The sequence below is a fragment of the Felis catus genome, chromosome E1 (assembly GCF_018350175.1).
Source record: "Felis catus isolate Fca126 chromosome E1, F.catus_Fca126_mat1.0, whole genome shotgun sequence".
NCBI classification, from domain to species: Eukaryota; Metazoa; Chordata; class Mammalia; order Carnivora; family Felidae; genus Felis; species Felis catus.
In genome coordinates, this window is record NC_058381.1 from 56,684,003 (window position 1) to 56,711,789 (window position 27,787).

General features: G+C 61.5%; 1 protein-coding gene across 7 annotated transcripts; it reads right to left on the minus strand.

Annotated features, from left to right (window-relative positions):
- Positions 1-9: 9 nt before the first annotated feature.
- Positions 10-26,204, minus strand: RHBDF2 (rhomboid 5 homolog 2). 7 transcript variants are annotated; one of them, XM_023244039.2, is made up of 20 exons: positions 25,256-25,333; positions 20,466-20,523; positions 12,812-13,008; positions 9,470-9,635; positions 8,602-8,729; positions 7,866-8,061; positions 7,569-7,772; positions 6,635-6,763; positions 6,162-6,280; positions 5,822-6,019; positions 4,483-4,594; positions 4,206-4,280; positions 3,867-4,028; positions 3,470-3,579; positions 3,251-3,314; positions 3,067-3,161; positions 2,715-2,790; positions 2,445-2,545; positions 2,087-2,240; positions 10-1,373 (listed from the first exon to the last, which is right to left on the minus strand). In XM_023244039.2, exons 4-20 carry the CDS (start codon positions 9,611-9,613, stop codon positions 954-956), a joined length of 2,487 nt encoding a protein of 828 aa, XP_023099807.2. In that variant the 5' UTR covers positions 9,614-9,635; positions 12,812-13,008; positions 20,466-20,523; positions 25,256-25,333; the 3' UTR covers positions 10-953. The 7 variants fall into 7 exon arrangements, with proteins under 7 accessions (XP_023099807.2, XP_023099808.2, XP_023099811.2 ...); XM_023244040.2 differs by lacking the exon at positions 25,256-25,333 and adding an exon at positions 21,747-23,442; XM_023244043.2 differs by lacking the exons at positions 20,466-20,523; positions 25,256-25,333 and adding an exon at positions 26,080-26,204.
- Positions 26,205-27,787: the final 1,583 nt, after the last annotated feature.

The following is a 27,787-nucleotide window of genomic DNA, read 5'->3' on the forward strand; positions in this document are numbered from 1 at the left end:
CAAAAGATGTTACTTCTAAAGAGTATCATTTAATACATTTGAGACGTCATCCATATAAAGTTAGCGTTACTTTTAAAAATTAGAACCTTAATATAAACCAGTAAAAAATGGGTCTGACCGAGCCTTGGGCAACCCCTGGGGAACCCACCCCAACTCGGGCAGGAGTGAGTAGCCCAGCCCCCGCCCCAACTCGGGCAGGAGTGAGGCAGAGTGGAGTAGGGCCGGCCTTCTCAAAGCCAGCCCCATGAGGCAGAACACTGACTCCAAGGGAGGGCCAAGAGGGACACAGAGGGGACAGCCTCTGTCTGCTCGGAACAAGCAAAGGCTCTCAGCTTCCCAGCCCAGCTGTGCCTCCTTGCTCTTTTCTGCCCCAGACTGTGGCAAAGCCCTTCCCACAAGTCTGCTCCAGGAGCGTTAAGGGCAGGCTCACCAGGCCACCGATGAACGAGGGGCCTGGGCTCTTAGGGCAGAGAGGGGAGGAGAAACAGGAAGGAGGGCTGGCGTGGTGAGGCAGGTGTGGGAACCCTGGCCACGTCCCAGTAAGGGCACGCTCACAGCAATGGGGTGTGTGTGTGTGTGTGTGTGTGTGTGGCCGGGGGGCACCAGCAGAGGCTGAGGGGGGTGATGGGCGAAGCCTGAGGACCTTGGGAAAGAAAGAAGCCCACCCCTAGGCAGTGGTCCCGCCAGCAGGGGAGCGACGGGCGGGCACGGCCCTGAGCCCCTGAGCTGCAGAGAAGCCCGTGTGCGGAGTGTCCCCCAGCCCGAGGAAGGGGGCGCCTCGCTGCCCCGGGGGAACCCGCCTTTGTGACCGTCTCGCCTGGTGGAGGGAGGGCCCGGGCCCCTGGCAGTGGGTCTCCGGAGCGCGGGGGAGGGGGCGCTCTGCAGCCCGGCCCGGGCCCCGGGCCCTCAGCGCCCCGTGAGCAGCAGCGATGCCCCGCCCGGGGGGCAGGGGGTCAGTGCAGCACCTGGTCCAGCTCGTACTTCTCGCAGAAGCGGCTGGTGAAGGGGAAGCAGGTGAGGTACTCGATCCAGGGCCAGTGCACGGGGTAGACGTAGAGCCAGATGACCAGAGAGGCGAAGAGGCCGGCGAAGACCAGCAGCGAGACCAGGATGAGGGCCCTCTTGCGGTACTTGTCGCTGGTGCCGAAGGTGATGTAGGGCAGGAAGGCGAAGGCCAGCAGCAGGCCGCTGAGGAAGCCGAAGATGTGGGCGATGTTGTCGATCCAGGGCAGGAGGCCGCAGACGAACAGGAAGAGTACGATGGCCGACAGGTTGAGGAAGGCCTTCCAGGGCCGCTCCAGCAGCTGCCAGCTCTGGAAGAGCTCCACGAAGAGGCAGGCGAGGAGGCCGAACTGCGACCCGGCCGGGCCCACCTGGGGCGGGTGGGGGAGGGGAGAAGGGTCATTTCCAGGCGCCCCAGGGGGAAGCCTGGAGCCCCCGGGGACCCGGGTCAGCCTATGGGTGGGCTCCTCCCAGGCGCGGGGACCCTGAACCTGGGGTGGGGGCAGGGAGGGGGTCGGGGAGCAGCCGCAGCGGCTGGGCCACAGCTGGGCTTGCGGCACCCACGTTTTCTGCAAACTCTGAGGACCTACTACGGGCCCAGTGGGTGGTCGGTGCAATCAACGCGACAGACGAGCCCGCTCCAGGCAGCGAACGGCGGGACAGACAGACCCTGAGCGAGCCAACAGCGTTAGACTGAACCGATCAAAAAACTCGCTGTTTCCGTGAGTCTAGAGTGGCTGGGCGTTGGCGATTCCATACAGCTCAACCCACAGTTATGTGACAGGCAGGTAAACAGGCAGGGTCGCGGTCACGAAGAGAAACGAAGCAGAGGCGAACAAAAGGAGGGACAAGATCTGGGAAAGCCGGAAGGGATGCCTGAGCACGACCCAGGGGCAGTGCTGTTCCCCTGCACCCGGGGATTAGGGGATCAGCCAATAAGCCCACAGCTTAGCTGTCCATCTGCTGTTGAACCTGGCGTGGGAGGGCGCGCGCCGTGTGTCCCTGTGGCAGAGCCAGTGGGGGGGTGGGGGTGGGGAGCAGCAGAGCCGGCCCCGCCCCCTGCCCCGCCCCTCCGAGTGCCTACCTCCGCCCGGTAAGGGAGGAAGAGGGCACTGGCGAGGTTGCCGGTGATGCCGCTGAGGATGAAGATGATGGCGATGCGGTGCCAGCCGGCCAGCTTCTCCAGGTCCCGCAGGATGGTCATTTGGAAGACCACAGACACGAAGCAGTGCACCACACTGGGGAGGGGGGCGCACCAGGCATCAGCCGTCCCGCCTCTGCCTGCGGCTGCCAGCCAGGCACCGCAGGGGCAGCGGGGTCTGGAGCCTCGTGGCGGCTGCGCGCTGGCCCGGGAGCCCTCCTCCAGGGGTCTCTGGGGGGCGGGGGCGGGCAGACATCACAGGGGCCTGGCGGGGAGGGGCGGGCAGCGAGGGGCCTTTTACCCAGCGTGGAGGAACAGAGACAGCCAGAGCCTGTAGAACTGATCTGGGACCTCGGGGTTGAGGAAGGGCAGCAGCCCACACACCTTGTCCAAGCAGTGCACCTGGGGGCAAGCGTGTGGAGGTCAGTGCCCTCGACCCAGCTGGCCCTGACGTGGGGGGGGGGGGGGGCAGAGCCGGGTACCTGCTGCGGGAGGGAAGGCACGAGGCCAGCGCCAGCAGGCTGCGGTGCTCACCTCCTTACGCTCAGGGCCCCACCAGGCCCTGCCTCACCTGGGAGCAGAGTGTTGCCTCTTCGTGGAAATAGCCGTGCATGAATTCACAGTATTCCCGGGTGGTGATCTCACAGCTGGGGGGACAAGGAGGCCAGGGGATGCGTCAGGGCCCTGAGGACTCCTGCCCATTCACCTGCTGCTCAAGGCCTGGCCACAGCAGGCATCGCTGGCAGGAAGGGGGTGCCGCTCTGCAGGGGGGGGGGGCAAGCTCCCTTTCATTCTGCTCACGCCACGGGTGACCCCAGAGTCACCAGGCAGGGAGGACACTGGCCCGGGGTGGTGGGTGGTGCCAGAGGGTAAGAGGAAGCTCTGGGCAGGGTGCCCGGGGCAGAGTGCCCGGGCTGGCTCACCTGCCCTTGGTGCCGATGCAGCACGGGCGGCCCTTGATCTGGCAGTCCATGTGCAGGAAGCCCGTGCGGTTACTCTTGGCCTGCTCCGTGCAGATCTGCCGGGACGGACACCGGGTGGGGCCCAGGCAGCGGCAGGCACCCCCTCCCTGCCCTTCCTAGACCATGCTCCACCCCGGACACTCACTGGCCACTTGGTGATGTCGTCGGGCCAGATGTGGGCGCCGCTAGAGGCTGGCTCCTCACAGGTTCTGGAGGCAGGGGTGAGAGGGGGCAAAATGAGGGGCTGTGCCCCGCCCCCCAGCCTGCCACACTCCCCTCCAACATCCCTGCAGGAGCCACGGGCAGGATGCGCAAGGCCGTCTTCTCACGGGTGGCCCAGCGGTGGGCCACCCTGGGACCGTACCTGGGGTCCTGATGGCACACTGCCCCCGATGTCCGCCTCTGGCCCAGATCAGACTTGTCCATGGGGGGGCCCGTGTCATCCTGCCACTTGACAAAAGTGGCCAAAGTCTCCTGGAGGGTGGAGGAGGGTTGGTTACGACTAGGCGAATGTCCCCGTGAGAGTGAGCAAGGGACCCTCCAGGACAGGGGCTCTTCCCCTCGTCCCCAGGGCTCAGACCCATCTCCCAGACCTCTACCCCCGGCTGACGTTCCCAAGACGTGGCTTCCGCGCCTCTGGGGAGGTCGGCACCCTCCCCGTGCTGGCCCGTGTACAGGGGTGTGTGGGGCCGGGAAGGAGGGAGGGGATGGTCCTCCAGGGGCCCTCCCCAAGGCTAGGGCAAGCGGAGGGCTGGCCCTACCGAGCAGTCTTTCCGCTGGGTCTGGATGCAGCCCGAGTGGTCGTTCTGGACACAGCAGCCTGAGTCCCGCTCAAGGTCTCGCTCCCGAAGCACCAGCTGGTCGATCTGCTGGTCCTTCCGGATGCAGGGCGAGAACTTGGCTCCCAGGTGGATCAAATCGATCTGGGGGAGGGCAGAGAATAAGCGTGGGCCCCGACCTGGCCACTCTGTTGAGTCTCCCCTGAGGGCCCCCGGACGAGGGGGGGGGTCCCCTGGGCAAGCCGACCCCCTGCCCAGCTGGAGGTGACGGGGCCCAGGGCCTTCCCGCTGTGGCGCTGTCCCACCCGCCGGGCCCCTCACCGAGCTGGGGCCGATCCAGAAGTTCTCCTGCTGGATGTACTTCACGCTCTCATACACACCTTTGTTCCTGAGCACCTGGGGCAGAGGCAGAGGGAGGGCGGTCAGGGGGCTCCCCATGCCAGGGTAGGGCTGAGGGGTAAAGCTGTGGTGAGCCCAGAGCACCCTCCTGCACGGGCCAGGTTGTGGCCACGGGAGGGATTCGGTGCCGATGACGCTTGATGCCTCTCGGGCGGGTAGGACCCCCGGAGCGGAGCACCCCTAACTTAGCCTGGCTCACCAGCTGGGTGGTGACGTGCTGGGCAAAGCCCACGGGTGCAATGCCATACGTGCAGATCACCAGCAGCGTGATGATGATGTGGACGAAGGTCAGCCAGTAGGTGAAGTAGGGCCTGGGGACACAAGCCTGGGGTCAGCGGAGCCGAACCCACATCCCATCCCTCAGTCTGTCGAGCCCATCCCCCATCAGCTCCCCTTCTATTCCCCTCCAACTCATCCTTCGGCACAGTGACATCACAGCCCCTACAGGGGGCGCCTGGGTGGGTCAGTCGGTTAAGCGGCCGACTTCAGCTCGGGTCAGATCTCATGGTTCGTGAGTTCGAGCCCCGCATCGGGCTCTCTGCTATCAGCACGGGTCCTCTGTATCCCTCTGCCCCTCCCCCACTTGTGCTCACACTCTCTCTCTCTCTCTCTCTCTCTCTCTCTCTCTCTCAAAAATAAATACGCGTTAAAAAAAAAATGCACTCCAACATGTCTCTCCCTGCTTAAAACCCTTAGATGGCTTCCTGCCACCTTGGAATTAAGTCCAACATCGCCCCCTCCTGCTGGCTGCAAGGCCTTACTGTGCCCACCCACATCCTTCTCTTACAGTTCCTGGAACAAACCACAATCCTCGCGGCCCCAGGGCCTTTGCACACGGTGCCTCTTTTGTCAGAAATGCTCTTCACATCTCTCTTTACCCGGCTAACTCCTGCTCATGCTGGCTGCACCCCTCCTCACCAGTTCACTCTCATTCTCCGTCCTCCTTGGGACGCTTGCTATCCTCGTTATTACTTATTTATAATCGGGGTTTAATGTCCATCAGGTCACTGCCCATCGCACACTGGGAGGACTGCCCTCCTCCAATCCTCTAATTTCCCCCAAGGTCTCTGTGCACATCCTGCCCCACGCTCCCCTCACTCATAGTCCAAGGTTCTGACCGTCCCTCTGGCCCACCGTGCCCTCCCGGTCTCTCCTGTCAGAGCTGTTCTGGGGCCAGTGGGGGATAGCACTCAATGCACGCTTGTCGACTCACTGCTTTCGGGAGCCAGGCTGAGGGCACAGGCCAAGGAAGCAGGGAGGGTGAAGAGGCAGCAAAGCGCCGGGGGACCCCTCCCAGGAGACGCACATGCACATGCTCGCAGGGCAACCCCGGGGACTCGTCCCTGCTTCCCTCACCCGCAGGGGGTGCTCGCCAAATGCCGGCTCGGTGAGTAAGGGGGCTGCTGCAGGCGAGGGTCCTGGGGAAGCCGGAAGCTCCCAGGCCTCCCGGGGTGGCCCTCGGCCCTCCTGCCCTCTGCCTGCACCTGAGGGCGGGGACGCCGCCCACAACGCCCGGAGGCGGCCGCCTCGCGGCTCACCGGTGGCTGTCGAAGCTCTCCAGCTGGCGCTGCACGGTGCTGCTGATGCTGCGGCGGTAGCTACGGTTCAGCCAGTTGCCCACCACGCCCAGGCCGTAGTGCCGCCTCTTGCGGTCAAAGGCAAAGTGCTTCACCGTGGAGGCGAGGCGCCTGCTGCGCCTGGCCCCGGGCGCCGCCGGGGCTCGGCCGGAGTCCTTCCTGGTGGGGGAGGGCTCTCAGCCGGCTGCCCCTTCCCCGCACATCCCAGAAGGGGGCCCGGGAGGGACCTGCTGCGGGCTGGGGGAGCCCTTCCCCACCGCACCACTTCCCTCCGCTTGGAGGAAGGCTGCCCAGAACTCACAGAGGGACCTGCACGCCATCGGGGGAGACCGGGGAGGCCGAGCGTGGGATCCCCCGGAAGTAGCTGGCAGAGAGCGGGGGAGACTCAAACACATCGTCGGGCATGGAGCTCATTTCTTCCTGGGGTGGGGTGGAGCGGGGGACACAAAGAAAGACAGCGTGAGGAGCCACTGTCCCAAATACTGCTCCCGACAGCTCAATTCAAGGACAGAACAGAGCGGGACAGGCTCTTGGGGAGGGAGGTGCAGGGCATGTGCCTGGGAGCCCTCATGATTTCCCCGTTGGCACCTGCCCCGCCAGGTCCCTGACGGAGAGACAGGGGCCCAGGAGCTCCGCGAGGCAGCATATCCCTCCAACCAGGGGGCCCTTGGATCTGTCAGGGGCTCCTGGCAGCGCGTGATCAAGGCCAGGTCACCAGTCCTAACTCCCAGGCCACCCCGTACCCTCTTCCCGAGGCCCACACCCCATGCTTGCCTTACTAAAAAATGAGGAGTCAAACGTGTCTGCCCCGTCGACCACGTCCTCCTCCAGGAAGCTGGGGTAGGCAAAGCTGCGTTTGATCACCCGGCACCGCTGTCCCGTGGCATCCAGCACGGAGCGCCCCTGTGACAGGGCAGAGGCACGGGCATCAGGCCCCCCGCTCCAAAGGGACTGTCAAGCCCATCCTCCCTGGGCAGGGCGTGGCCAGAGACAGGGCACCATCTTCCATAGCCCTAAACGTAGCGCTCTCTCCGCAGTTGGCCGTTTTCCTCTCCCTGCTGACGTCCTGCCCTCTGACTTGGGCAGCTAGCTCGCCACCACTCGTTCCGCGCCCTTACTCCCAAAACTCGGAGCCCCAGCTCCGCGGCACGGCACACCGTGCCCCTGCCCCCCTCTCTGACCCCCACGTGCCATGCCCCCTCCTACCTCCGGGCCTCTGCGTGGGCCCTTCCCTCTGCTGAGAAAGCTATTCCTCTCCTGGGGAACTTTTCCTTATTTTTCTGGGCTCAGCTCAAGTGGCTTCCCTGACACGAGCCCCTCTCCTGCACCGACTCCGGCACTTATCACACTGACTAGTGACAACTGCCCCCTCGGCACTGGGGGCTCTCCCAGGGCAGGGACACTGGCTCCTGTCACTCTGCAGCCCCCGTGCCCAGCACATCATAGGGGCCGAGTAAACTCGGGTGAACTGACTGCACATTTCACTTCCGACTTGTCCAGCCCATGTCGGTGCAGAACCCGGCTTCCCAAACCCTGGAGCGCTGGGGCTGGAAGGCCATGGGCCAGGCCCCGGGCCTCTCTGCCGGGTAACCTCATGCATCCGCTGCCCTTGGCACAGAGGGATGCGCCCAGGCGAGCTCTTGGGGGACGCTCTGGGGGGACAGAGAGGGAGGGAGGGGCGGCGGGGGCCGGGCAGAGGCATCTTCACCTTGAGGAGGGCGGCGGCAGCCTGAAAGCTCATGTGGGCCACAGACATCCTCTTGCGGCGGGGCAGGTGGGAGTAGCCAGAGCGGACGCTGGTGAAGGATGTGAGGGACAGGACGCCGGGGGTCAGGGGCGGGTGTGGGGCATGGGGCCTGTCCACCTCGTCCGGGTGGCGGAACGCCCGTCCTCGGGCCAGTGGATCCACAATCTGGAAGAGAGGGAGGGAGGGAGGGAGGGAGCAGGTCGGGCCCCTGGGCTCCGTCCCCTGCCACTGCTGCCCCTCCCTCCCCCCCAAACCCACCTTGGGCATCTTGCAGGGTTTTGGAGACTCGGTGCCCTGGAAGGACGGCACCTCCTGGCTGGGGAGCTCCAGGTCCCGCTGGCACGAGGCCTTGAGGCGGCCGTAGCGCACGCTGCAGTGGTGCAGGCTCCTGCGTTGCCAATGCTGCCGCTTCACCTCCCAGTCGCCGCTGACCCCGAACCACTGGGCTGTGCCCCTGCGGGAACCGAGAGCGCCGCGGGGGTGGGCACGCCGCGGGGACGAAGACCAAAGCGGGCCAGGGCACGTCCAGGGGGGACGCAGGGGGGCAGGGTGCCGTGCACTTGTGTCCAGGGGAGGGGACGTGGGAGGTGACAGCGTGTGTGGGCAGGGGACGACAGGCGACCAGGCACGTGTGTGTGCAGTGGAGGGGGACAGATCGGCTCCCCGCTTTTGCCCCTGGGTTGGTACCCAATGACCAGCTAAAAGGGGTGGGCAGGCCTCCGGGAGTCACTCTGTGGGCCGGTGCCTCCCCCCCCAGCCCCGCTCCTTGACCCACCCCGCAGGCTCCACCCTGTGACTTTCTATAAGGCACACATCGCCCTTGGGCCTCAGTTTCCCCCCCGGAACACGGTGTTAATGGATTCTCACGTTCCAGCCCTGCAGGGAGGGCCGCTCATTAAGGCCTTCCCACTCCTTCTAGGAAGGGGACCCAGGGGCCAGGCCCAGAGAAGGTCCGTAGGGCTTCCGGGGACGGGGGGGCGGGAAGGGTGCTCACTTTCGAATGCTCTGGGACAGGGAGGCCTGGCGGCGGAAGCCTGGGCGCTTCTCTGAGCTGCCCTCCTGCCATCGTCCCCGTGGCTCCTGGAGGCTGACACTCTTCACGTAGGCTGGGTTCCTGGGCCTCTGTGGGAAGACAGGCTGGGACTTGGTGGAGCCCAGAGCCCGGGCTGGCTCTTTTTTGGCTCCCTACGTGAGAGCACGGAGAACAAGCCTCACCCCCAATTTACACGCCCTGAGCTGCTTTCCTTCCAAATGTAAAGTCACCATCTTTTAACTCTTCAGTGACCCCCAGCGTGATTTCCTAGCTCCTGGTTCCCTGTAGGAGGAAGAGCCCCCCGGGGTGAGTGGGTGGCACCAACACAGCACCCCTTTATGCCCCAGGACACTGTTTCAAGCCTGCTCTCAATGAGCCCTTTATGGAGCGCTGATCCAGGCTGTTGGAAACATTGCTCATTTCCATTCTCCACGGGAGCCAGGCGCCGCGGGGTCAGGCTGCTGATGCCCAGCGCGGGGGCCCCTTCCCCCAAGTGTGACAGCCCTCGCCCCTGGGCGGGGTGGTGTGGCAGGGCCTAGACAGAAAGGGAAACAACCAGTCCTGGGTGGAACCGGGAGGCTTTCTCAGGACCGCACATCCCACCGGCAGACCCACAGCGATCACCGGGAGACCGGCACCTGCGTTCGGGGCCCGCTCACTGTGACATCTGGAAAGGCAGGAGGGGGCACAGGCCTAAGTCAGGGGCTACACAGGCAGCTGGGGCTCAGGCAGAAGGGGCCTCCTCCGCCCGAACAGTGCTGTGTGGGCACGGCTGTTGTCTGGGGCAGGGCGGCGAGCCTCCAGGCTGCCCCCTCACCTGTCCCTTTACCTGGGGCAGCATGCTGGCCTGCTCGCCAGGGGCCACGGTCTCGGGTGGAGGGATGGTGATGGACAGATTGGGCGGCTTCCGGCTCTGCAGGCGGCTGCTGGACACGGAGGAGACGCTCTCGCCATTCTTGTCAGCGGAGGCCATGGCGGGCAGGGGGGCAGCGCGGCTGGAATGGAAACAGGGAGGGGGGCACGAGTGTGTCGAGAGGTGGCAAGACAGGAGGGGACCGGGGGACCTTGGTGCCAGGGCAGGTGGCCCAGGTCAGGCCTAACTAACTCTGGGGTCTAAACCTCGCAACAAGAGACCGAATCTGACCTGGGTGGGGTATTATCGCAAGGAGGTCTATTTCTGTCCTTCGTCCTTCGTTTGCATTCCAGGCCGGCAGGGGCCTGAGAAATCCCCACCTTTCCACCTCCTCCCACTGCAGGACCACACCCAGAAAGGAGCCTGAGGGCAAAGGACTGAGCTGCCAGGTGACCTTGGCCGCCTTGTCAGCCTGGTCAAAGTAGGCCAGGGGCCAGAGGGCAGCTTCTTGGGATCCAGAGCCCTCCTTCGATCGAGGGGCAGGGCCTGGGGGAGGACCAGGAGAAGGCTCCGGGGCCACCCGGTGCGCTGGCCACAAAGAAGAGGTCCACAGCTGTGCGGGGAGCAGGTGCTTTCTGGGTTTCTAGCAAGGAAGTGGCTGCTCAGCCTGATTGCAGATAGAGAGAAAGCCACCATGCTGGTTCCTGTCCCCTGGGCTGCCTGGTTCCTTTTTCAAAGGTAACTGAAATTGCCACCTGTCTGGTACTTCTCTCTTTTCATGGAGGAAAAACGCTATATCCCAACCATAAAAGTGACATGTGCTCAGACCCAGAAGACCTATAAAGCAGAAAGTGAGCTCATGGCCTGCCTGTCACCCCATCTGCCACCAAACAGCCTCTTTGCAGCCGGAAAGGACACACGTACTTGGGTTCCACACACGCTCCTGCCACAACTTTTCTTCCAGAGTGTGTGCATCTTGTCCCATCAATGCACACAGGGCTACCTTGTTTTTCTTTTTTTTTGATGTTTATTTATTCTTGAGAGACAGACAGAGACAGTGTGAGTGGGGGAGGGGCAGAGAGAGAGGGAGACACAGAATCTGAAGCGGGCTCCAGGCTCAGGCTCTGAGCTGTCCCCACAGAGCCTGACGCGGGGCGGGGCTCGAACTCACAACAAACCGCGAGATCATGACCTGAGCTGAAGTTGGACGCCTAACCGGCTGAGCCACCCAGGTGTCCCCTATTTTTCTTTTCTTAAAAAATGTTTATCTATTTGAAAGACAGTGGGGGGTGGGGCGGGGCACAGAGACAGGGAGATAGAGAATCCCCGAGCAGGATCAGCGCAGAGCCCGACATGGGGCTTGAACTCACGAGCCGTGAGATCACGACCGAGCCGAAATCGAGAGCCGGTCACACTTAACCCACTGAGCCACACCAGCACCCCTAGATTTCATTGAGTGACTACCAAGATTTCATTGAGTGGCACATACCAAGGTTAAACCAATTCCAGACTGATGGCAGCTGAGGGTGTTTTCGGCATTTTGGACTTGTGCCTGGTGCTCACCGACACCCCTGCCTAGACCCAGACCGGGTCCTTGTCCCAGCACTAACCCAAGACAAACTTCTAGAAGTGGAGTTGCTGGGTTGAGGAGTAAGTTCATCTTGAATCTCAACGGATCTTGGGAAACGGCCTTGCCAGAAGGAGGTGGCAATTTTACTGACTCCGCCCCGATCTGGGGCTTTTCTACTCTCGCTCTGGTCACCAGCCCCCACTTCCCCTTTGACTCCACCAGAATCAAGGCCCTCTGCCTGTTCTATTCCTTTCATCCCTCACTCTGCCCTTCTTCCGGCTAAAATCTGCGGCTACTTTCTCTCCCCGCTTCCCGAAGCTGCTGGAGCGGGTTTGGTTTCTCCTCCCCTCCTGCAAGGCCAGGGGCGCCACATCCACCTGCTGATACAGCGGGGCTGACCCCGGGCTGTGCACGGACGCGGGGAGTCACACGGGAGCCCTCCGGGTAAGGGCATGTGGGGCCGACGTGTGACAGAGGGTGACAGCAGCCGCGTTTGTCCCGAGTCTGTCCGTCCCCTCCATCTCTACCTGGCCTCACCAAAGCTACCGTCTTCTCTCACCCGAAGGACCACAGGCAGCCTCGCGAACGGTCCACCCGCCGCCCCTCGAGCCCCCACCCTCATGACCGTCCTCTACATAACAACAAAAGTCACCTTTTAAAAGCACCAATCACACCACATCACTCTCTGCTCAACAGTGTCCCATGATTTCCCATTCTCCCTTAAAACGGAATCCAAGCTTCTCACTGGGGCCTTTGAGCCCTGAGTGGCTTTGTCTCCTCCTTGCCCCCGACCCGGCCACTCTAGGTCCCCGACTGTCTCGCACCTGCTAAGCTCGGCTAGGGGCGCCGCGAGGGGTCACGGTCAAAAGCACGCTGCAGGTGGGTGGTTCTGGGCTTGACCTGCACAGAGGCCTGCACTTGACCACAGGTCACCCAAGCCCTCACCTTATAATGGGGGAAAGACCTCCCCCCAACCAAGAGAGGCGCCCTGGGCATCAGGTGACAGAATGCACGACACACGCCCAGGCTGTATGCGCACACAGAAACGTGGGCGGGAATGTTCACGGCAGCATGTTCAGCAGGGCCCAAGGGTGCAAACGACCCCAATGCCCATCAACAGACAAACGGACCAACAGAAGGTCCCACATACACACAACGGAATGATTAGTCACAAACAGCAGGGCAGCGCTGACATGGTCCAGCAGGGATGAACTTTAAGGATGTTTATGCTAACCGAAAGAAGCCAGACACAAGGGACGCCTGGGTGGCGCAGTTGGTTAAGTGGTCGACTTGATTTCCGCTGAGGTCGTGATCTCATGGCTCTCACGGCTCTGTGCTGAATTAAATGTGAATTATAGCTCAATGAAGCTGTTAAAAAAAGTCTCAGGCAGGTGCTCCCCAAACGTCAGGCCTCTGCCTGCGCTGGTCCCTCCATCCCCACGTCAGATCATCACACGGTGGGACAGGTAGCTCCTCCCTCTCACTCTGGTTCCAGCTGGAGCGCTGCCTCCTCCGAGGAGCCCCCCTTGACTGCCTGAAGCAGCAGCCCCCTGGCCCTCCCCTCCCTTCAAGTCTCTCCGTCACTCTACCCGGGTTGCCTCCCTCTCTCTCTGCCTTGTTCACTGCTGCGCCCCCACCTCCAGAGGAGTCCGGCCGCAGACAGCATCAGTTCGGACGTGTCGAAAAGCAAACAAATGAGCAAAGCAGTTGGTGCCCCTCCCCCCACCCCCTGCTAACCGAGTTCCTACCTTCGGATCTGGGCTGAGCTCACGGCTTCCTGGGTCTTGTCGCAGGGGTCTTCAGAGCATGATCTAGTATGTTCTAGTCCTTCCCTCACTCTCTGCAGATGCTCTGGGGTCAAGTTTCAGCTGTGTGGGCAGGTGGACGGACGCAAAGGCAGCCGGTTCCAGGCCGAGCAGGGCAGCTCCTTAGGCGCGCGCAGTCTCTAAGGAAGGAAGGGCAGACTCAAGCAGGCGCGTTGGGACCAAGGACCTTTTAATCTTCCTGACCTCAGTCTCTGCCTCTGTAAAATGGGGTAATCCCACCGGCCTCGTGGGTGAGGGGTTAAAGGATATGTTCTCGCCACCTGGAGTAAGAACCCCTCTTGGCGGTGAGCTGGGTGCTCAGACGGCCGGGCAGCCAGGGGGGTCCAGTCTCAGAGGGTTTGCCTAAAAAGCCACCTGCGAGCCCCCCGCCCCCGCTCTGGGCTAGGAACCCCAAATCAGGGTGGCCTCTACTTTATTTTTCCTGTTTCAACATCACTTCAATACACATGTTTAACTTAAACACAAAGTGCTGGCTGTCTTCTGATCATTTCCTTTTCTTTAAAAAAAAATTGTTTTTGGGGGGAGCACCTGGGCGGCTCAGTCAGTTGAGCGTCCGACTTCGGCGCAGGTCGTGATCTCACGGTTTGTGGGTTCAAGCCCCGCGTCGGGCTCCGTGCTGACAGCTCAGAGCCTGGAGCCTGCTTCGGATTCTGTGTCCCCCCTTTCTCTATGCCCCTCCCCCGCTCATGCTCTGTCTCTCTCTCTCAAGAGCGAATAAACATTAAAAAAAAAATTAAAAAAAAATTTTTTTTAATGTTTATTTTTGAGAGAGACAGAGCATGAGCGGGGGAGGGACAGAGAGAGAGAGGGAGACGCAGAATCAGAAGCTGGCTCCAAGCCCTGAGCTGTCAGCATGGAGCCCGACGCGGGGCTCGAACTCACAAACTGCAAGATCACAACCCGAGCCGAAGTCAGACGCTCAACTGACTGAACCACCCAGGCTCCCTTCAACATTTCCTCTCGATTAGAGTAAGGCAGGTATTTCAGACAGTGTTCAAATGATTCAGAAGTCGTATTCGTTCTTTTTTTTTTTTAGAACATTTTTTAAAATGTTTATTGAGAGAGAGAGAGAGAGAAAGAAAAAGAGGGAGACAGACCAAGCAGGTGCCACACTCAGCAGAGAGCCCAACGTGGGACTTGATCCCATGAACCGTGAGATCACGACCTGAGCTGAAATCAAGAGTCAGACGCTTAACCGACTGAGCCACCCAGAGGCCCCACAAGTTGTGTTCTTCTTTAAATGATTTATCCAGGTCACGTCCACACAACATAAGATCAAGCATCTGAAGGTAAAGAACTCTGTGATATTTCGCTCTAGGAGCTCCCGCACAGGGCACACTCTGCAGCAGACCCTCGGGGAGCAGAACCCTGACAGCTACCAGAGGCAGGACAGGTCAAGTATTCCCGTGCAACCAGGCCTGGCTTGGTCCTTCACACGCATTATCCCATTTTCTCCTCAAGACACCTTTCAAAACAGACATCTGCCATCGCTCCCCTTTTGTGACTGGGAAGGGAGGAGGCTCAGAGGGGTCAAGTAACTTGCCCAAGCTCACACAGCCAGGAAGGGAACAGCTGGGTCTCTTTAAGAAACAGGAGCCACCCCCCACCCAGCCCAAAGCTAGAGCACACTGGGGGCTGGATGGCCCCCTATCAGGGTGACAGTGGAGTCTAGCCCAGAGGGAAATTATACTCAATAGCACTTAGACTCTGTTCCTCAGAGGTCCGGGGTTACCAAGAGGGGCCCAAGGGGCTGCCGTGGGGCCCACCAGAGGCTGGGGGCCGGTCTGCACCCTCCCTCTGACTCCACGGGGCAACAAAGGCTTCCAACCATAGGAGGAACTTTGGGGGGGGGTGCCAGAGGGGGTCCTGAGGAAGAGCTGGGGGCCCAGGATGTTTCTGCTTTGGGTTTGACCAACAGACTCAAGCATCCTTCTTTCTTCCGCAAAGTGCTGGGAGGCCCGACCCCACACCTCAGGGCAGACTGGCCGTGGACGATGAGGCCGCCCAGAGATCACGGGCAGATGGGCCTTAGCGTTGGGCCAGCTGGCTCCTCAGATCCCACTTCGCGTCTGCTCTGGGGACAGCTCCCAGACAACAGCCTCACCTGGGGCCCCTGCACGGAAAGTTCTCCAATTTAGTTTCCTTTGGGACCAGGGTGCAGTGAGAGGGCACCAGGCAGGCACTGTCCTGGGAAACTGGCACCAAGGAGGGAGGGAGGCAGGCGGTGGAAGAAGGCTGGGAGAATAGGGCTGCCGAGTCCAAGCTTGGGTGAGCTCATCAAGCATGTAGGATCCTTCTGGAACTCAGGGCTGGTCACACTTGCCTGGAGTAGATACCCAGGGCCCTTCAGAACCTGCCCCGACCCCCACCTGATACACCAGTGTCCCTGCAGATTCGCAAACCCCCACTTTCTTGTCTGAGGCCCTGCACCTGCCCTGGCCGCACAAGGCTCCACCTTGTCTGCCTGGGCGACGCCAGGTGAAATGTCACCTCCTCCAGGAAGTCTGCCCTGTCACCAGACAGAACCAACCACTTTCTCACTTGCCTCTCCTGGCATTCTGCAGAGATCTGCCCGTGCGTAGGCCTGGGCCCTGGGCAGAGGCAGGTCTGGGCAGAGGCAGGTATGGAATAATCAGGCCCCTGCTAAGGGCTGATGGGATGGGAGGCAGGTGGAAGGGGGGGCGCACATGGACCATGGACCAAAACTACCTCCCCCCATCCTGCACCCAGCCCACTCTGGAAAGCTCCACAAAGTGCCCACTGCCCTGCTGTGGCTCTGTGACCAGATGCTGTCCCAGGATGAGCCCCCACTGGGCCCCCCGTCCCCCCCTCCCCAGCACAGCCCAGACTCCCCAGCCTGGGACCCGCTGTGTTGCAGACCATCTGTGCCACTGTCTTGACAGAAGTAAGGGCAGACACAACCTTAGGCGGTAGGACTGGGGAGACTGGACTGGCCCCAGGGCACTTCTGGGGGTCACAGGGAGAAGCGGCCTGGCCCTGGAGAACAGAGGCAGGGCTGCGTGCGTGCCTTCCTGGGGCGCAGCATGGTACCCAAGGCCATTTTCACCATCTTCGTGGCCCAGGCCACATCCTGGCCTGTAAAGAAACTTTACCCTCCCCCCTCTCCTTCACTGCTAAGCAAGGGAGTTGGACGAGGTGATGGCCCAGTATTGATGCCCACGAGGCCCACACATTTAGTACAAAACACCACTTTCCCACAGCCCCTCTCCACCATGGAGGGGTGAGCCTGCTCCTGAGACTGACCCCAAACTTGTGCAGAAGCACCAGAATCCCAGTTCCTTCCCGAGAGCGGCAGGGGGCAGAGGGTAGGGCCGGTAGTGTGGCGGGGTCATGGAGGAACCCAGACAGAAAGTGCTGGAGTTTTGGGAGCACCCCGCCCCACACATGTCTCCCACGCCCCAGAAATGCTTGCTCACTGCAGAGGAAATTGTGACATCCTGGGACCGGGCTTCCTCCTGGCCCACAGTCACATCCGCTGCTCCAAGACCCCCTGGGTTGGTGCAGCGGCCAGCCTCTGGGTCGGGGTGGGGGCAGCGTGGAGAGTCTGAGAGCCTGTCCCACGCAGCAAGGCCAATGCCACCTGCCCAAGCTGGATCCTGGCCTCGCTGGGGGCCTCCCCCAGAAGGACCTTCAGCCCCTGCCCAGAGTAGTTGGAAGACTTCGAAGGGGCCTGGGTAGGGAGAGGGGACTGAGGGTGGAGTCCGTCCGTCGTGGGGTGGGGTGGGGCAGATCCAAAGAAAAAGTGAAGTGCACAGCTCAAATGACCCAGAGGGACCCAGGGGCTGACACTCTGTCACCCCTGCACCACGCCCACAACCAGTGGTGTGACCCAGCTGCCGGCAGCCAGGCGCACATGACAGAAATGCAGACTCAGAAACCACTCAGTGATGCCCACAGAAAACCTGGTTTCCTCAAAGGGTGGGGCTGGGCACTACCAGCTAAGCCCTATCCCGCCAGTCACAGCCCGGCCTCGGCCAGAGAGGTCCCCTGCCCAAGATCTGGCAGCGCACGTCCAGACGGGGCGCTGGCGGGGCCCCCAATCCCCTCCCCACCTGCCTGTCACCGATGCACCCTAGCAGGTTTCTGAATGCTCCCCTGGTCTTGCCCATGGTGGACGGGGTCTCCGGAATCCCCAGCCTCTGAGGACTTCACGACCCAGGGTAGGGAGTGAGCCGCGGCAGCTGACATCAGCGCTTAGCCTGCGTGTGGCCAGAACTGGGGACCAAGGGGAGGGAGGGAGGGACTCGGGCAAGGGGCAAGCATGCCCTCTGGTAGAGGACAGAGGGAAACCACTACCAGCCACCAGATCGGATCAGGAAGTTCAGGGGACCTCCTGGGGGGGGGGGGGAGGGGGGCGGCGCAGGTCCCCTGAACCAAGGAAATAAAGAAACCGCCACTTGGCCGTGGTGGGTGAGTGGGCCACGGGAGGTCCAGAGGGAAGGGAGGCGGCTCGGGGCTGCGGGGAACCTGTCTGTCCCCTGATGAATCACAGGATGACAGGATGACAGGATGACAGGATGACGGCCAGGGGCAAGGAAGTGGCCTCTCTCCCGTTTCCCTGCCATAGAAACTGAAACCGGCCTGTCCCTCCGCCACAGCCCTTCTGGGAACCAGGTCGTTTTTAGAAAGCTGCGAAGAGGAAGCTGGCCCTCACCCACTGTGCAACCCCCAGGCAAACCCTGGCTTCTGCTGACCTCGGGAAGTTGCTCCAGCTCAGGGCCCAGGCGCTTATGTAAAGGCGGTCGTTTGTCTAACCCGTCTCCCTACGGGCTTCCTGATGGCCAGTGACTCACCCGCGCACCTCCCTGCCCTGCTGAGTGGGGCCGGGAGCAAAGGCCAGGAAAGTGCAGAGGCGACTCTGGGGGCCGGGGATCAGGACTTAGGAAGGCAAGGGACGCGGAGAGACGGAAGGGGAAGGGACCACCACGTCCCCCTTGGAGGCTTTGAACTCCAAGTCACTCCCCGGTCAGAGTTAGAGAAGCCAGCAGGAAGTCTCCGCGGGCCTCTCCATCCCTTCCGGCCAGCACCCACTTCCCCACTACACTGGCACCTGTGCTCAGCCCAGCCTCACCCTGCCCTGCACGGGGAGAGGCCGCACCCACAGAGGACCCCGGCCCAGAGAGCCCCCATGTCTTCACCCCCACACCTTTAAGGGCTTTGCTCACACTCAGTTCAGAAGGTAAAGAATGGAGAGGCGGGGGCACAGTCAGGGGCTCGAGGACCTGCTGGCTTGTCCCCACTGTCCCCCACCAGACCCCAGGTTCTGGATTCCCCTTGACCCAGTTGGAGTGGCTTAGGTAGCAGGGCCGACCACAGACCCAGGAAGCGGGCCCCGGGCTCCAGGCTGAGGCTGTGAGCCTGTGGGAGTCCGGGGTGGGGAGGCCAAGTTCTTAGAGCGCCGCAGACCCCGACGCCCCTGTGTAGTATGCATCAGCTTTCTCAGGACCGCTGCCAGTGGGGCGGGCGGAGATGTGAAGGCCCCGTCCTCTGTGGGGGCCCTGGGCCCAGGAAACTGGCTGAGCTGGATGCAGCAGCCGCTGGCAACATGCAGGGGCAGGCAGGCGGCACTCAATGCCGCCACGTGTCCCCAGCTGGACACAGTGCTGGGCCCTGCCCTCCAAGGTGCCCTCTGGGACTTTCTGGACTCCAGAAGCTGCTCGTAGAAGCACACGAGGGGACAGCGGCTGAGCAGGGATGCACGTGCCTTTCCACACCCCAGGAAAGCAGCAGCTCCCAGAGCCTAGGGGCCAAGTGCAGCTTGGGGACAATAGAAGAAAGGGAGCACAGGGGCCCGTCCTGGGGTGCTCTGCCCAACGGCCCAGCCTCCTCTGGGAAGGTGACACATTCTGTCCCAGTTCTGTTACTCCCTGAGCATCACAGTGAAGAAGGGAGGAGGCAGGGGGGCTAGGCAGCCGGGTGGCTCAGTTGGCTGAGTGTCGGTTGAGCTCAGGTCGTGCAGTTTGAGCCCCACGTCGGGCTCACTGTATTGAAGCTGAGGTCGGCACACGTGGAGCCCACGTCAGGTCCTCTGTCCCCCTCTCTCTGCCCCTGTCCTGCTTGCTCTCTCTCTCTCAAACATAAACTTTACCTATCTAAAAAAATTGTTTTGTAATGTTCATTTTTGAGAGAGAGGGAGGCACAGAATTCAAAACAGGCTCCAGGCTCTGAGTTGTCAGCACAGAGCCCGACGTGGGGATCGAACCCACAAACTGTGAGAACCTGAGCCAAAGCTGGACGCTTAACAGACTGAGCCACTCAGGTGCCCCCAAAATAAATAAACTTAAAAAAAAAAAAAAAAAAAGGAAGTGGCATCGGGGGTCCAGAGGCCCTGACTCTTTCTGGGCCAGATACCGGGGCAGAAGAGGCTCCTAGAAAGGGAGGACACAACGCTGGATGCCATGTTGACCCGAGCTTGGTGCAGACTGGGCTTTGCTCCAAACAGGCAAGAAGATCTGTCTCTCTTAGGATCCTGCCGTGCTGGGAATTGGTTTTTGTTGTGTTTTCAAGTTTATAATTATTATAATTTCATAATCTCTGCATCCAACGTGGGGCTGGAACTCACAACCTCGAGATCAAGAGCCAACCCTTGAACCAACCCAGCTGGGTGCCCCTGACAGTTGGGTTTTCACTGGCTGAGGCCCAGCCCATGCTCAGTGGTTGGGGGAAGGATGGGGTCCAACATCGGCTGGGGAGCGGGGCGGGCCTACTTCACCCCTGCTGGAAGCTCCCTGACACCGAGGGGTGACCAGACTGTTTCCAGACAGGCCCACACTCAGTACACAGAGCAGGGCTCTGTCTTGAGTTTGCAAGGGTGGGGTCCACCTACTTTCCACCCACCTCCTTGTGGCCTGGCTCCAGACGGTGAAAAGACGGTCCAACTGGGGCACCTGGGAGGCTCCGTCGGTTAAGTGACTCTTGGCGTAGGTCGTGATGTCACGATTCATAGGTTCAAGCCCCAGCTCAGAGCCTACTTGGGATTCTGTCCCTCCCTCTGCCCCTTCCCCCCTTTCTCTCTCGTATGCTCTCTCTCAAAAGAAAAAACAAACACTGTCCAACTGGGGGAGACAGGGGCCCAGCCCTAAATGCTGTGTACTGCAGGCAAGCCGCTTCACATCTCTGACCCTAGTCTGTTTATGCATAGCCTCCGGGGAGTCTGAAATCTAGGTGGCTTTGTCACCATTAGCCAGGGCTCACTTGGGTGGACATTCAGCAGAGGGACAAAGGCTTACCATAGTTTATGGAGAGGTAAGCACCTTGCCCACGACCACTCAGCCGGAAGTCAGGCCCTGGGCTGTCCTGGGTCCCCCTCACTTCTGGAGCCCCAGGCCGGCCCCACGGCTGGGAGGGAGCATGCCAGGCAAACAGTTTTCAGCTTGTAAACAGTCATTAAGGAGCTAATAAACCTGATTTCCCAGAACCCTGCCCTGGAGCTTGCTGCTTCCCTCCAAGGGGCTGGTCCCAGCCCCAATGGCTGCTAGACCTTCAGGGCCCTTGGACCCGGGCTCATCCGGGCCATTCAGACAGGGGAATGTGGGCATTTGTAAACCCTACTCACCGAAGTCCCTGCGTCACTTTGGGGCAGCATGGATTCTCCTGTTGAGGAATGAGGAGGGCTGCGGGGAGGACAGAGACAGGACTCAAACCCTGGCCTGGCCACCTACTTGCTGGGAGACTCTGAGCAATTTGCCAGAGGAAACTGAGCCTCGGTTTCCTCTGCTGTGAAATGGGGGGATGCCTCCCCCATCCAACAGAGAGGACATGAGATTATGAATGCATGGGACCCAGGCCGCTATCACTGGCCAGTGATTGGTAGCTTCTTTTATTCCTGGTTGACCACGGCTCACTTGGGTCCCTACATCTGAGCCAAGAGCCCCAGTGGTAACAGATCTCTATTTGACAGGTGGGGAAACTGAGGCTCAGAGAAGTCAAGTCACCTGTCCAAGGCCCCAGAGTTGGGGGGTAGTGATGCCCCTTGCCACCCTGGCACTGGTGAGGCAAAGCGGCCACAAAATGGGCCTGGGGTGGTGACCGAGTGGTCCATGGGCTGGGGGCGAGTGTAGGTGTGGGCCTCTGAGACTCAGGAGTCCCTCCCAGCAGCCCCTAGGCAGAAATGACATCACCTGGCACTTAGGTAGTGCTTCTCCGCTTATCACAGGGTTTTCTCAAACATTCTCTCACACTGCCCTTATCTCATCATCACCAGTGAGATCAAGGGCTCAGGCCAGATTTTAGTGCCAAGTCCTGCTGTGGCCCCGTCCCACAGCGGGTCCCCCACCTCCTGTCTCAGGCCTTCTGGGGGCCACCCTGGAGAGGGCCATCCGGAGAGGACAAAGACGCTTCCTGCCGTCCGGCAGGGGCGGGACCCCCCGAGGATGCTCTTGGCACAGGCTGTGGGGCCGCACGTGGGAGGTAGAGGAGGCAACCAAGGCTCTGAACGGCTTACCCCGTTCCTGGCCCCAAGAGCCCGGCCGGAGGGAGCAGAGCTGAGGGTCACCGCCGCCATGACCCCCTCGCCCCCCCATCACAAAAGCTGGGGGGGGGGGGGGCAGGGAAAAGCCCCGGCTGGGAGAAGCCAACAGTTCCTGGTCTGAGACTCCACTCCCACTTGGAAACCCACCCTCCCGTTCCCTCTTCCCTCCGCCTCTCGGAGCTGAGGTTCCCCACCCCGGATCAGCCCCCCTACAGAGTAATTCTAGCACTGTTCCCCAGCATGTTCTTATCGAGTCCTCCCCAGAGCCCACGAGGCAAGGCCCCTGTCGTCCCCACGGGCCTGTGCCAAGGGCCACAGACACGCTCCTAACAGCAGGCGTGATGTCACTATTGTGGCAGCTCCTACCTCAGGCTCCCGGCCCCCAAGACTTCACGCGCGACACCACTGGAATCCTCCCGGCAACTCGTCCCGAGGCTCTACTGTTACCCCACTGTATAGCTGAAGAAACCGAGGCACGGGCTCTAAGTGACCCTCATCCTACCGACCACTATCTCCTAGGCCACTGTGCCCGCCAGCTTCTGGGCCTTGCTTCTTGGCTCCCCACGCTGGGAATCCCCCTCCTACCGCCCTCCCACCCTCCTGGCCGGCATCCCTGATTGGCATTGCCCACTCAGCTCCGACCATTTTCCTAGCACCCCGCCCCCACAACATGCCTTCTGGCAGCATCTGAACGGCAGACACATGACTTGTGTCTGGGTCCCCGGGTAAGCGCACACAGTGACGGAATGTGGACGCAGTGCTCCTACTTCCCTGAAGACGAGGTGATGAATTCTTATTTACACACGTCCAACTCCCATTAGGGAAGCAACAGTAACTTTATGGGCTGGGTGGGAAAAGCCCTTGTTTTCCCCCCAGTGACGGGGACAGGTGGGGCCACGTGCCCTGACCTGTATCCTCGGAGCTGGCTTCCCCCAGCCCAGCCTGGCCTTCCCAGCCCAGCCACCACGGGTGAGTTTGGCCTGCACTCCCAGTGGCCACTGACGTCCCCGCCAGTCCTCCCCCCAGCCTGGCTCAGCTGGATGGGAACCCGGGAGCAAACGGGTGAGCTCACTCCGGAAATCCCCGAGGGTGGCCAGGGTAACACTGCTCCAAAGTGGGTGGTACAGGCCGGAGGGGATGTGCAGAGATGGGGGGGGGGGGGCGGGGGGAGGCAGCCCAGAGAGCACATCTCCCCAGATGCCGCACCGCGAGGCAGGCGGGAGGCTGGGGCCCCCCCGATGCTGCTACCACTCGTCCTGAACCAAAAAGAAGTGGCAGGTGGCTGGCTGAAGTCACCTGGGCAGGAGCAGGTACGGGCGTGCACAGACACACCCCCTCGGCGTCTTCCTGCTCTTATCTGCCGTCTCATCGGGCACAGTCTGTTGTAGGTTGACGGGAACCCTCTGAAGGGCTCCAGCCACCGGTAAAAACACCACCACCGACGAAGAGCCAGGCTCAGACCCCGGTGGCCTCTACACGGTATTTGTGCCGCGGTTAATTCCTCCTCTGAGAAGAACAGAAGCGCCCTCCTGGGCAGTGTGGGTCTGTGCGTGTGTGGGATACCACGGAGACCTACAGCTCACAAATGAGCGAACCAGATAGGAGTCAGCTGGCCGTTTACCAGCAGGTGGCACAGGGTTTGGGGGCTGGGCCTGGGCACCGCGGCCCAGGTTCAATATCAGGCTCTACTGCCTAATTTCTGAGCAGCTCTGCACAAGTCTGGAATGCTGCTTTGTGCCACGAGAGACACTAAAGACAGAGGCCCCTGTTCCGGGGTTTCCGATCAACAAAAAGACGGCAGTGCCATTCCAGCCCTTTGAAGTTTAAAAGCAAAACAGCCGACAACAACAAAAAACAAAACCCACCAAGAACCCCCCCCCCCCCCAGAAACTGCCACCTGCCCTCTTGCCCTGCCAGAGTTCTGGGGGGGGTGGGTCCAGGAGGCCAGGGTCCAGAAGTGAACAGAACGTGGACAATGGACACTGTCAGGAAATGGGAAGGGAGGGCAGTGGAGTGGCCCGGGCTCCTGGGCAGGGACAGTGTCTTCATTCCATCCCATCCTTCTAGGGCAGCCCCCCCCCCACCCCGCCCCAGCCCCTGAGAACTGAGCCAACATTTCTGAGCCCCATTCAAAGGACTCGTCCCTACTGGGGTTCCCCTGGCCTGCCCCTTGGCTAACATCAGAAGCAGGGGCTGCCTCGCTCTGCCAGCTGGGGGACCCACCCTGGGGCCTCTTGTCTAACCCAGGGTTCCCACAAGCCACAGAGGACCTTTTTATTGCCGGAGGGAAGCAGATTGGAGAGCCACAAGGAACTAGAAGCCTGTCAGTCCTTGGATGTTATTTTCCTGGTGTAAATATCCAGAAGAGTTAGGTGTCAGGTTAGAAGGGAAAATTCCAGCAGGTCACATGGCATTAGGCGTCCATGCCTGTCTCAGCAATCCAGCTTTGGGAAAATCTATGAGAACAGAGTTGTCCCCATTCCCTCCCCCCCCCACCAGGGGGATATTTGAGCTGGAGGGCTGTCCTGGCTCACCCTGCATGGGAGGCTGCCTTAGGGGTGAAGCACTCCAGGACTGAGCCTTGAGAGGGCCCTGTGCCCAGCCCCTGGGACTCAGCTCCTCCCCCACAGCACCCAGACCTGCTTCCTGTAGGGCCCCCGCTTTGAGCAGGGAAGAGGCAGGCTGATGGCACCAAAGGAAGTCCTATTGCTGGGGGAATAACTGCCCTCACAACTGAAGTTTACTCTGTTCTTCTCCTAACCCCTGGGGAAACTGAGGCAAGCAGGGGCAGTCCAGAAGTAACTTGACGGGCCAGGTGCGGCTCCAGGGTCTTTCAACCTCAGCGCAGCAGTGACATTTTGAGCTGGTTAATTCTCTGTGGTGGGAAGCTGCCCTGTGCACCGTAAGACGTTTTTAGCAGCATCCCTGGCCTGTGCCCACCAGATGCCAGTGGTAACACTCCCCTCCTTCTCCTGAGTTGTGACAACCAAAATGTCTCCAGACATGATCAAGTATCTCCTGGCACCAAAATCAGTCCCCTGCTTGCCCCTCTGCCCTCCCTACGAAGTGGCAGGAACACAGAGGCTGGGCTCATCCTTTTACCAGCAAATGTCACGAACGCGGGGTCCTGAATTATTTGGGAACCAGAAGCCAGTTCACGTGTGGGGTCATCTGGCAAGTCTCTCCCCACCACCCACCCCCCCCCCCGGCCCCCTTTAGCCTTTCACCCAGTTAGGCAGGGGCTGAGACCTCAGCTTCCCCTCTGCCCTGGGATGGGAGAGTATGTCTAGCAGACATAATCCTTTCTAACGCGCACCTAACCCAAGGCCCTTGGAGCAACAGAGGGGACTGCTGGGTCCAATTTCTGAGCTCCGACCTAAACTTGCCGTGAGTCCACTCTCCCGCACCTGTTTCCACCCTGGCGAGGCTGAAAGCGGCCAGGCGGCGGCCCGCTGCTCGTCCAGGAAGAGAAAGGAGAGGGAAGGGTATGAGTTCCAGGAGCTTCTGAAACGAAGGCGAGACTGCGCGGTCCCGTACCCAGACAGTCCCCTCTCTTCCTCCCGGGGGCTTTACACTTCTGCTCAATCGTCGTGCCCCCTACATCTGGTGACCCGTGGCCAAGGGACCTCTTAGGCGTCTCGCCCCAGCCGAACCCCAGGGACCGGCAGCCCGGGTCCAGCAGCCCCGTCCGAGCCCAGCCCCGGCCTCTAGCCTCGGGCGCGGCCCACGTGGGGCCCGAGCGCTCCGCAGGTCGGGCGCCCTCGCGGGCCCCGCACAGCAGCCCCAGGCCGGGCTCGTGCCGGACCCCGCGGACCCCTCTGACGCCTGCGGCCCGGCCGCCGCGTGCCGAGCTCCGCCCTTCACCCCGCGCTCACCTCCCTGCGGCCCCACGTCCCCGGGACGCAGCTCCGAGCGGCGCCGGCCAGCGGCTGGGCGGTGGCTCCTGGGGGCGGGGCCCCGGCGCTCCGCCTCTTCCCTACCTGCGCGCGGGCGGAGGGGGCGTGGCCTGGCGGTCTGGGGCGGGACCGGGCGGCCCCGGCGACCTGGGGCGGGGCCTGGCGGCCTGGGGGCGGGGCTCCGGGCCGCGCGGGAGTAGGCTGCGCGCCCCGGGGCGCCGGGGGGCGGGGGGGGGGCTCGCGCCCCTCGCTCTGCGCCCGGATCCCTGGTTTGGGGGCGGGCGTCCCCGCCTGGGGAGAGCCCTGTTTTCTACGGGAGCCGATCTCTTCCAGGCGTCGTCCTCTCCTCCCGGGACAAAGCGCATGATCTAGGTCTGAACTGCCATCACGTCACCCCTCCCCCCCAAGGAATAGGCACTCCAGTGACGACCACCCCCCCATCCCGCTCCTGCCAGTGCTCTCATTCTAAGGCCAAGTGGACCTGTCCCTCGAACCTTTAGCCGCTCACTTTCCCTAAAACGCATTTGGAGCATCTCGATTACTCCTCGTCCTACTGCAGCTCCCGCCTCCAGCAAGCCTCTGATCTCTGCCCTCCTCTGCATCCTCCCGGGGCGGACGCGCGCTCCTAGGCCGAGTCTTGCTCCACTTCCTCCGCCCCCGTCCGACCCCCACACGAAGCCGCGGGTAGGAGTGTTTGCCGCTGAGCGAAGCACGCGCTGGTGCCTGCGGGGGGGGGGGGGGGGGAGGGTGTCTCTGGAGGAGTCCCGGGAATCTTCTTTAGGGCCGACCCAGTGAAAACTCACGTTGTCTCTGGCCCGACGACACACGACCTTCCTGATGGGGCAAAACCTTGGTTCACACGGGTGCCTGCAGCAGAAGAGGAAAGCGTTCAGGATCTGGAGATTCGGTGAGGCCAGCCTCGGGGACAGGGTGGCCTCAACCCAGGCCCTAGCCCCTCTGAGCCTGTTCTTAATTTGCAAAGTAGTAAAGGCTGCCTGGCCTTCTCACGTGGTTGGCAGTGGGGATGCTGTGAAGCGTGGCATAGCAGTGTTAACTAGGTGGTTATTACGGGCGGTGGAGGCTGACAGCCAGAGAACCTAAGTTCAGATCCCGGCCCTGCCGCCTCCTCTCTGTGTGGCCTTGGATAACCTACAACCTCCGAAAGCCTCTGCTTCCCACCCTGCAAATGGGGGTGATAATAGGCCCTGCCTCTTAGAAGCCCCTTTGAAGGCACCTGGCACTGCAGCTGCTATTGTTAGTATTAGCTATTATTGTTACTATTATCACAATGGGACCCCATGTCTCATCAATTTTGAGCCAATTTCCCCTCCCTCTCAGCCCAGAGAAGCTGGCCTTTGATTCCTGATCTCCCTGGGCCCGGCTTCTCCACAGCTCTGCCGCTCCCCTGGGGTGCGGACCTGGCATTGCTCTCTCCCTTTCCCCCAGGCACCCATAGTTGGGGCGAGGGGTGGAGGGGGGGTCCCACCCGCATCACCCTGTGGCCAGGGCCAAAACTCATGAACCTACCCCCTCCTGAAGGCATTGACAGGACTCAGCCAATTCCGTCTGCAGGCTGGGTGCGGGCTGGGTGGGTGCTGGGTGTGGTGTGCCCACTAGCCCCTCCCCCCCCCCCCCCCCCCCCCGGCACTGGGCCACTCCGTCCTTCTGCCCTCTCGGCCCCCTGGCTACCCAGATGGACCCTTCTTTCTCCTCGGCATAGGGAGGACTTGATTGACCTAGCCTCCACACTTCGGCCTAGACAAAACTGTGGCTAGGGGAGCGAGGAAAAACTCCAAGGTCCTGGTGCCCCTTTCTCAGCCCTGGTGGCTCTTATCTCGCCCTTCCACCTTGGGGAGGCCTGGCCTGCCAGGGCGAGCGCAGTTTGAAGGGAGACTCTACTTGGGGGGAGGGGGTGGGGCCTGGACCTGTGGGGAGCAGAATCGAGCAGTCCTGTTGGTCTCAGGGGACAGCCAAGACATGACCCTGGCCCTTTACAGAGTTCCTGTGGATGGGGGTGGGAAGTTAAGAAGTGGAAAGAGGAGGAGGGGCTCCTGGCTGCTGGGGATTATGCAGAGGAAGGCATCCCTCCTCCTCCCCATCCCCCAGGACTTGGGGGTGGGGAGTGGGCCAAAGCTAGAGGGTCGCTCCCCAGTAGCAGATGCAAGGACCATTTATTTGCCCACCACATCCCTGGGGGCTGTAGGCAGCGCAAAGAGGAAAGAGATCAGGGCCTGTGTGCAAAGGGCTGGCGCTCAGTAGGGATGTGGAAACACACAGGGACTATAACAGGAAGGTTAGGGGCGCCTGGGTGGCTCAGTCCGCTGTGTCCAGACTCAGGTCATGATCTCGCAGTTCATGGGTTCGAGCCTTGCATCAAGCTTGCTGCTGTGAGCATGCCCCCCTCTCTCCTTCCCCCGCTTGTGCTCCCTCTCTCTCTCAAAAAGACAACAACAACAACAAAAACCTTTTTTAAAAACCCAACAGTTGAAAAAAAAATTAAAAAAAAAAAAA

Bases quoted from the DNA above. Each gene is read 5' to 3' on its own strand.
- RHBDF2 (XM_023244043.2), bottom strand. From the start codon at position 9,613: ATGGCCTCCGCTGACAAGAATGGCGAGAGCGTCTCCTCCGTGTCCAGC. The intron at 8,062-8,601 runs GTGAGCACCCTT...CGGTTCCCGCAG, and splicing joins CTGTCCCAGAGCATTCGAAA to GGGCACAGCCCAGTGGTTCG. The intron at 3,580-3,866 runs GTAGGGCCAGCC...TCCACCCTCCAG, and splicing joins CCCAGCGGAAAGACTGCTCG to GAGACTTTGGCCACTTTTGT.